Here is a 10,241-nt window from a genome sequence, read left to right as displayed (position 1 = left end):
CGATACTATAATAAACCTTAAGTCACCCTTTACCTACCTTGTTAAGTCCAAGTTAGTGTGCCGGTTAACCACACACGCTCCACCAACGACTTAGACAAAGTGTAAAGTGTAATTTCATGGATTAGCACCTTATTCACATTTTCCTAAAGTAACTAAGATTGGGAATTTAATAAAACATTTTAGTTACTTTATAATATTCATCATACTTTGAATGAGAATTTATAAGTCCTTGTCTTACCCGTTCGGCTAACGACCCTCCACCAGTCAAGCAAGCGGTGGGTGAGAATAGACACCCATTAAGTCACCATTTTATAGGCAACAACCTTATACCCACCTTATAGACCGGCTTCGTGAATGAGGCGTACTAGCGGTAAGACGACTTTATTCTTATACATATATATATAATTATTAAATCATCATAATATAAGTATAAGGGTTGAATTTTAACTTTTAAAATTCTAGGGGTTGGAACTTTAAAGTTTTAACTTAACTTTTCTTGTTCCAAAACTTGAGGGCAACTTTTGTAACTTTCAAAACTTTTCATTTCTTGTAACTTATGAGTTTAATAGAGTAATAAAATGAAGACTCTTCATTTTTCTAACTCTTGTGTTTGTTTTAATGGTTTTAATTCAAGTGTGACCCTTGGTTTTCCATAACTTAAGGATAAGTTATGGACTCCATTAAAACACATTATGATCAAGAATTAATCTACCACATAGGTTACAAATAATTCCTATGATCATCTAAAACATCATAAGAACAAGAACATGAATATGAACACAATCAAAAATTACATTTAAAACTTTGTAATTTTGATAACTAGTTGTTTGTAAATGAATTAGCAAAAACATTACACCACCAAAAACAAGTTTTCAATTACCAAAACAGTTTAGGGTAATGTTTCTAATTCATTCCCAGCAACTAAATCGAAATTCTGCAATCAGTCGACCCTACTCGCCGAGTGCATGAACTCAATCGCCGAGTTGGTTGAAGATACTCATGAACTCGACGAGTCCCCCCTATAGACTCGACGAGTCCATTCGCAGACAGCAAGATTTCCTATTCTTTTTTCAACTTTTAAGCACAAATAAGAGCAAACAAGCCTAGGCTCTGATACCACTGATGGGTTTTGAGCATTCTAACACTTCCTAAGTGTACATGCAACCCTAATAACCTTGGATCTATGTTTGTCTAATTATCATGCAAAGTTGAATTCCAAGGTTATATTCCTATCTAGCATACATGGGAACAATTTTAACATAAAGTATAGATAGAATAACTTACCTTGTTGTTGTTTGTGTTTCTTGAAACCTTGTGAGCCTAGCACCCCAAGTGTGATGCCTCAAATGCTTCACACAACACCAAATGCTCTTGGAAGAACTTATGAGAGTATACACACTTCTCAAAATCGGCCAAGCCCTCTTGTTTCTTAGTGTAGCCGATTTTAGATGGAGAACATGTTACTTATATAGTGTTGACACATCTAGGGTTAAACCCTAATGTGTCATGACTCTTCATTTCCATGACCCATGGGTTTGTAACTCCCATGGAGCATCCATGGAGCATCCTATGGGTGGAACCCAACTTGATAGTCCATGGAGCCTTTTAGCCCACTATACAAGATATGGATGATTTACATAATCAACCCATATATTTAATTAGTTATCTTTTGATCACATAATTAATTCTAAATTAATTCTTGATCAAACTAATCAAATAATATTATTAATATATTAGAACTTATAATATATTAATAATCTCCAAGTGTTATTTCTCTCATTTAGTCTATCCAATTGCATGATGCCATGCAACCCAAATGGACCATGCCGGGTCGGATCAAGTACATACCAGAAATAGTTATGGACTTAGACACCTTATCCAACATATGGTTCGAATGAAGTCCTCGGTTCGGATGGGTTGCGAAGGTTCCCGGTTTCAACATGTTTCACTTTTTAAACAACATCACTTATGGTACAAAGGTTTATACTCTTAAAACCCATTAATCTAGCCATATGAGTTAATAAAATAAATGAGTTTGGCCTTTACACGATATGTTTGCCTTTTACAAGAATAAAATTTTCGGTTGTCACAAAAATCCAATTCATGGCAATCTTAATTCACTACTTCCTAAAGTATGAGTGACGATGAAATTTGAATAATTAAATTAGTCAGGAAGTAAAACATGCAAAGTGAAACACAAGAATAAATAATTAACAAAGCAATAAACAATCTCTATTATTTAATCATCAAAAGTCAATTACATTTATTTTGTTACTAGTTTCAACCAAATCAACTAACTACTAAAAATAATATCATATCTCAATCCAATGCTTCTAGTAGGGGTGGGAATCGATTCTGTTTTTTGGTTTTTTGGTTTCTTCGGTTTGAAAATTTTTATGGTCCAATTCGAAAACCGAACCAAATCGAATTCAATTTTTTTAGACCAAACCGAAAACCAAATTCTATTTCGGTTTGGTTCGGTTTGAAAATCGAGGAAACCAAATATAAACTTAAAAAAATTCCAAACATAAATTAAAATGGGTTTAACATAGAAACCTAAAATTGCAAAGAGAAATATTTAAAGTTTCATACAAAATGATCCAAAAAGTAAGTGAGTTAAAATGATTTTTAATTTATAATTAATATTTTTATTTAATATAAAATATAAAATATATTTTTAATTAAATTATTTATTAATTCAGTTTTTTCGGTCCAGTTTGGTTTAAACTTCATGAGATTAAACTCGAACCAAAAACCAAATTCACAATTCGGTTTGGTCTCAAACCAAACCGAAAACCAAATTTGAATATGGTTCGGTCTGAAGTCGATTTCGTTTCGATTTGGTTTTCAGGTTTTTTGGTTACGGACCAAATAATTCCCACGCCTAGCTTCTAGCATGCTGATTGTGTTTAACCCTACTTAGAGCCTTTGTCAAACGATTTGTAAGATTATCTTCTGATGATACCCTCTTCACAATAAGGTGACATTCTTCTACTTTATGTCTGATATAATGGTACTTTCTGTCGATATGTCTCGACTTGCCATGATCTATTGGTTCTTTAGTTAAAACAAACGCACCTTCATTATCGTAGAAAAGTTTCATTGGTTCCTGAATGGTTGGAACTACTCCAAGATCTCTAATGAAGTTTTTCAATCAAGTTGCTTCCTTTGATGCTTCATTTGTTGCTATGTGCTCTGATTTGAATCCATCATTATGTTTTGCTTGCAACTTTTCTAAGTAAATACTCCACTATTTAATGTAAACACCCAACCAAGATTGAGAACAAAAAAAGAGTAATTCTTAATTCTTTAATGGAATAGTTGGTATTCGATTAATCAACATTGGCGGTTGAAAAAATTCAATAGGAAAAATAAAATCTAATATAAAATGATGAATACATATGTATAAATGAAAAAGTGATGTCAAATCCATTAAAGTGCAATTCCTGTTGACAATTACCATTAAAGTGCAATTCCTGTTGACAATTACACTAAAAATTTAACATATTCTTAAAGGGAAATTGATTTATGTAATTACTTTTTTGTTTTTTTTCATATCTAGGTAACTTCGATTTTTTTTTTTTTTTTTTTGTATACATCTAGGTAACCAACTTGTTGGAAATGTTCACATATAACCATTATGATCGGCTGTAGCAAGTTATAGTCAGCCATAATTGTTATATGTGAACACTTCCAACAAATTTATTATATATGTGTGTACAAAAACGGCTTTCCAACATGTCATGACTAATTTAAATGCTCATAAATGGTCACAAGTATTGTTTTAAGGAAATTTGGCCGAATATATTAACATTGCAAACATTATGATCAACAACCTTAATAAAAATTGAAATTAACTTATCATGGTAATTACCTTTTCGTTTTGTTCACATATAAATAATTTCGTTTTTTTATGCATTTAGGTAACAAACTTGTTTGAAGTGTTCACATATAACCATTATAATCAATTGTAACTTGTTGCAGTCGGTCATAATGGTTATATGTGAACATTTTCAAAAAAAATCGTTACCTAAATTTGTAAAAAAAAAAAGTAAATAAATAAATAAATAAATAAATGAAGTTACTCAGAAACGAACAAAACGAAAATATCATTGCCTTGCCTTGGTAAGTCATATTGTCATTCTTAAAAAAAACATGTTTTCTTAGAGTTTATACCCAAAAGTTGGTACCGGGAAAAGTACTTATAGTAGTTTATATTAAAAAAATAATAATAAAAATAAAAATAAAAAAAAAAAAAAAAAAAAAAGGTATAACTCTTCAATTCCCTCCCACGTCATTTCCACGCATTAATGCTTCAATGTTGTTGCAAAACAAGTAATGTCAATGTGAAAGCTAATGCAAATATCCTGAAATCTTTTAACAAAATCCAATTAAATTGCAACTAGGTTATTTGTGGAAAAAACTTGCGCATGTGGTATGGTAAACGAATGGGAGGTGGTTGTTCTCATGTCAAAAGGAAAGAAAAAAAAAAAAAAAAAAAAGTCGGTATCTCTTACAAAACTACAAAATGGAGCGTACATTAAAGAATTAAAATAAGAATTTAAACTTTGTTGAAATTGCAGACAATCTATATATCCTTTTAAGCATATAATTATGAATTGAAAATTTTAAGTTGATTCATAACTGATGTTACTTCGATAGGATTTGTTCAAGTTTTAGGTACTTTACTTTATATTATCGATGTTAGAGATATATTATACCCCTTTATTCTCCTCTATCACATCTATATAAGTTTATTGCGTAAGTTACAACTCCTAAAACAAACTGTTGGAACACCTATCTATACATGTATTGGCTAAAGATTTGGGTTCCAAAAGTATAAATTTTAGCTGGACATTCCACATGACTTAAAGAAGTTGATCATGTTGTCATAAAGATCTTCATATGCTCTTGTGCTTAACAAGAAGTCTATATGGCCATAATCCTCCAAAAACAAAACATTTGGTTTTGATTTCAATTCTTTTAGTGTGTGTTCCACATCAATCACATCCCCCAAAGCATCGTTTCCCCCATAAGCCATCCAAATTGGCAATGATTCTGGGATTTTGCTAAGATCAAATGTTGGTGGCTTCAGTTTTCCATATTGTAGCAGATTCTTTATACTTCCATAGTCGTACCTTGCAAATGTACCTTTGCGTATCACTGGAAATCAATATATATATATATATATATATATATATATATATATATATATAAAATGAAAATGTCACACGAATGTATAAAATGTTGGATGTAATTGTAAAACAATAAGGAATTAGGAAACAGAAAGAGACTTTGGAAAAGATGCTTCAAGTTCTTTACAGATGAAGGATGAGGTTCGTATTCAAGATATACATCCACACGGCTGCTGTTAAAACAGCAGTTTTCACCTGCAACATGCAGAGTAAATTAAAGTTTGGTCCTTGTTTTAAGGTTTCATAACAATTTTGGTCCCTACAACCTTGAACCTTGAACTAAGAACCAAAATCAAAAAGAATCCTTGAAAAATGGAACCAAAATCAGAGAGTCCCAGGGACCAATTTGTAATTTACGCAAAATATCAGCAACATAGTTAAACAAGTTGGTCAATTAGTAAACTAGAAACCAAATTAGTAAAAGAATAACCTGTAATGGATGCTAACATATCACTGCAATCTAAATGCCCATCACAAGCAGACTCTATCATGTTTGTGAGAATGTCACTGAAAACAAACAGTGTAGATATATATATATATATATATATATATATATATATATATATATATATATATATATATATATATCATGTTTTTTATTGATTTAGACACTCAAATGTTCAGAAAAAAGAAAATGGAAAATGGAAAAATAATTAACCTCTTCAAGTTCAGTTGATGCATTCCCAGTAACCCAAGTGCCTATGAAGAAAATTTTACGTATAAATTTTTTTAAAAAAAATGATTGAATGAATTTGAAGAATAGAAAGAGACCTCATCAAGATACATATGAACAAGATTAAGAACGAGTTTAGATGTGATGTGATCCAAATATGAGATAGGAGAAAGAAGAGCAGCAGCTTCAACCATGCTAACAATATCTGGTTGAGTAAAAGCAGCCAATGACATTATTGTTCCCTGAGAAAACAGAATACATAGACACTATATATTAGCAATGTAGTTTTATAAGACAAATTTACAAAATAAATTTGAAGTGTAATAATTAAAACCTGTGAATGTCCCACAACAAAAACTTTGGAGCTTGTTTTGGAATTTATATAACTCAGCATTGTTTCAAGATCATAAAGAGCCATCTCTTCCCAACTCCAATCCCAAAACTCCTAAATCAGGGCCAAAACAAAAAAGCAATTAAACATATAGCATTTGAAATTAATGACTAAAGGTTTATAAAAATGTAACATAATCTATTTTTCACCTTGTCTCCATCTGATAAAGATTCATGGCCATGACTCCATTTTGTTCCACGAACATTTCCAACCCAAACATCAAAACCACGGTCAGCAAGAACAAAACCCAATGATTCATTTGGGGAATCCATGAACCAAGCATCACCACCCTGATTAAAAATTTAGTTTATTTTGAACTAAAGTTATGATTTCATGTTCATATTCCATAACTATAAAGATGTAAATTAAGAATTTGTGGTAAAGTCAGTCACCATAAAGAGTCCGTGTAGGAGCAAAACTGGAGGTGCGGTTTGTGCTCCCAAATTAAGAATGCCTGATGACACACGTTGAAGCCCTAGCAAGAAACCATCCTTTGTTTGAGCCTGAAGTTATTTTATACACACATTAGGAAAGTTAGTCAGTCTGTTATTTGATTAACACAGTCAGAATTTGATCCAAACATATTATTAGCATGGAATGCTCTACACAATCACCTCAAGAGTCCTTGCAAATCCTTCAAATGAACTCTAGTTCCTTTCTTGTATATTCATCATCTTTATTAGATTTTCCATAAGGTAAGAGATCTCTCCCATTTAGCATTATTCTTAGTTTCTATTTAAGATAGTTACCCTTTACCTTTATACATATGTATCCTTGTATCATATTGTGATGAATCGTCAATTCAAATTATTGGGTCTTTACCAAATCTTAAAGTTCATGTCTCAATACTAATTTTTTATAAGTAGATGAAGCCTACATGTGACAAATAGTCAGTTTCTGAAATTCAATCAAGCCTCATTCACTATAAATATTTATCCAAATATAGAAATACCCATCTGCTTAAGTTTCTCGTTGTATCATTTGAGTAGATATTGGACTAATTAATCACATTAAGTAAGTATCAACTAATACCTAATTTAATTCAAAACAATTCAGGTTTAGCCAATTAAGAAGTGAAACTCACAGTATGGACTATATTCCTGAGTTGCATAACCTAAATCGGACATTCTCAATCCAAGCTTCTCTAATGAAGAAAATGAACTTAATGCATAACAATCAGGAAAAGGAATTGCTATTACACACAAAGTCTAAAGTGACAATAACATTTGCTCTTGGGATAACTCGCCAGGAGTTCAACATTCTGCAATGGAATATAGAACAAATGAACAATCAGGAAAAGGTGCTGCCATTATACAATCAAACTAATTTAGGTTTTTCCAGTTCTGTCACTGTAGTGTTCTTCGAAAATCTCAATCAATCAAAATTTTGAAGTATTAAATACACTATTCAGCAGTAATCGATATAAAGTTGTATAGAAACAGAAAAGGTGAGAGAGCGAGAGAGATAAGTCACCGTGTGTTCTAAGCAATTATAACCAGAAGGTCCGATGAGATTAAAACACAAGCCACCGTCTACAGACTGACTATGTTCGATGATCGAGTCTCCAGTTAAACACTCACTGGAAGAGATGCACAGCGATAATGCGACGACCCACATCAACGCTTGTAGGATGGATGATGCCATATCAATCGATGAATGAATCAGAGGTGGAGGACAAGCTGCAGCAGATTATATGGTTGTTGGATTTACCAACAACTAGCATTATGAACTCTTCAAGCGGTATTTTCATTATTCGCAATGAAATTTGAATAGACGGATTTGACCTGGAATACCGGTAATTATCTTTCGATGACCATGGCTCAATGGTCGCCCTCTTGCATAAACATAACCAAACATTTTGAATTTTCAAATTTATTATTAATAATGTTAATTTTAAAGGACGTAAACATTTAAATTTGAATTAAAATCTTTATTATTATATAAAACATTTTAGATATTTCTTAAAATTTAAAAAGTACCATTCCTATTACATCATGTACAATAAACTTATGTTTACCATTCAATACACATATTGCATTTCAATACCACTCCTATTATATCATGTACAATAAACTTATGTTTACCATTCAATACACATATTGCATTTCCATTTCAAATTCTAATCACATTAAAGATTAATGTTTCATAAATAATCAAATGATATTCTTTCATCAACTAAATGACTTTTTTTTTAATTCCCCTAATCACGTGTTGTTATTTCCGACATTCCTTCATTAAAACTCACACTTAGTTTATCTAGCAATTTAATTTCAAATTTGAATCCTTAAATCTTATATTCTCCGTTTACAAAGTTCTAAGGAATACGGACACATGATAAAAGATTTTATGGCTCAGGTAAAATTTCTACAATATCCTTTTCTCTGAATGTTTTTTATGGCTCAGGTAAAATTTCTACAATTTCTACAAAGTTCTAAGGAATTGGATTTCTTGTTAAAATAATGGGCCCTTAATGGAAATAATGGTAATTTTGGGTATCAATGGCGATATGATTCATCTTCTCAATATCATGATCAATTTATTAAATGTCACCACAGTAATCCTCCATTCCATTTCTCTCTATAAATATTTCTTCTTTGAACTATGATTTTATGGTTTTAGATACGGCCTCATCTGTAATCCTTCACTCCATTTCTCTCAATATATCGATTTTTTTTTAGAATCGAGTATCTAACACTACCATTAAGAATGTTAAACCCATCATGGTTGCATATGGTCATCCTGGTAAGCAGCCATGAATTTCTATGTTACAGGCCGTCTCTATTTTTTCGGTAACTAATCATGAGCTTATTTGTTGAAGGTTATATTCACATATAATGATATTGACATTTTTCAATAGTTGCATTCTTCGTTTTGTCAAGATTGGAAACGGCTTTTGATTTTTATGTGAATTTTTGTCAACTGGCTAAGAAGGTATATTGTAAGAATCTTTTTTAACTCAAAAACAAAGTAAAACATCTTTCCATTTTACCCATTTGTTTGTATTGTTGGATTCAATTCATTTTGATTTTTAAAAACATCTAGGATTATAATGGTCCTATCCAATTCATAATCTTATTAAAAAATAAAAGTAAAACGTTATAATAAACAAATAAATGCATAAACATTTTTGTTATATATATAAATTAAAATGATTTCAGGACTACAAAAACAACTTAAAATAGATTGAGAAAAAAAATCGGATTGAATTATTACAACCCTACAACCCACCAAACCAGTTAAAGTTTTGAAACAAGTTAACATGTTACGGTTATTAGAAGTTAACATTATGAATGAGTGATTAATTGCAATTTGCACGGAAGTGCAACATAAATGAATTTATCAACGTTTGACAATTGTAAAAATGAAAAAATTATCAATATCGTAACTTGGTTATACTTAAAGGTTTTTATGGTTTGATCTGATATCAGTAAAAAAAACTATTCACCGAGATAAATTAATCAGCGTCCGAAAACTATTTATCGTCGCTGCTTTGCATGGGCACACAACTAGTGATAGAAAAAGATGTGTCATTTTTTAGAGATTATGAGAAAAGAAATTAAAAATTATAAAATAATAATAATAATAATAAATAAATAACAAGGGAAAGTGTAGGATTATTATATTAGAAAAGAGAGATTTCACTATTAATTGATTTTGGTTATTTTTATTTGATTTTCGAAATAAAATGGTTAAATTCAAGCAAATGTTTACTCTCATAAAACACTTTATATTTTGTGTTTTTTCTTTAATTAAATCTCAAATATATTTTTGCCTTAAAAAAATTCAAATATGGCCCTTTTAATCATTTTTTTCCAAAAAGAGTTATTATATGTAAGGGTTTTTCGAGAAAACTAAAAAAGTTGAGATTTATTAAGAAACAGTTAGAAGGTTGAGAGTTTTTTTTTTGTTTTTCAGAAAAAAGTATTTTAGAAAAAAAAAATGAAAATACAAGGTCTTTTCAAGTAAAAAAAATTAAGTTGAT

General features: G+C 30.6%; 1 protein-coding gene across 1 annotated transcript; it reads right to left on the bottom strand.

Annotated features, from left to right (window-relative positions):
- Positions 1-4,711: 4,711 nt before the first annotated feature.
- LOC145047380 (triacylglycerol lipase 1-like) lies at positions 4,712-7,989 on the bottom strand. Its single transcript, XM_078995636.1, has 9 exons — positions 7,733-7,989; positions 6,652-6,762; positions 6,409-6,549; positions 6,203-6,313; positions 5,967-6,110; positions 5,854-5,894; positions 5,626-5,702; positions 5,295-5,390; positions 4,712-5,163 (listed from the first exon to the last, which is right to left on the bottom strand). The coding sequence occupies exons 1-9, from the start codon at positions 7,901-7,903 to the stop codon at positions 4,847-4,849; spliced, it is 1,209 nt and encodes a 402-aa protein (XP_078851762.1). The 5' UTR covers positions 7,904-7,989; the 3' UTR covers positions 4,712-4,846.
- Between the last annotated feature and the right edge of the window lie 2,252 nt (positions 7,990-10,241).

This window comes from Lactuca saligna, chromosome 5, assembly GCF_052625555.1.
Source record: "Lactuca saligna cultivar CGN05327 chromosome 5, ASM5262555v1, whole genome shotgun sequence".
Lineage (NCBI taxonomy): Eukaryota > Viridiplantae > Streptophyta > Magnoliopsida > Asterales > Asteraceae > Lactuca > Lactuca saligna.
Note: the sequence above shows the minus strand (reverse complement) of the source record. Positions and strands in the feature narration are given on the sequence as shown.

Coding starts and splice junctions, on each gene's coding strand:
- LOC145047380 (XM_078995636.1), bottom strand. CDS start 7,903: ATGGCATCATCCATCCTACAAGCGTTGATGTGGGTCGTCGCATTATCG. Junction 6,550..6,651: donor TCCTACACGGACTCTTTATG/GTGACTGACTTT, acceptor ATTTTTAATCAG/GGTGGTGATGCTTGGTTCAT. Junction 5,895..5,966: donor TTCATATGTATCTTGATGAG/GTCTCTTTCTAT, acceptor TTTTCTTCATAG/GCACTTGGGTTACTGGGAAT.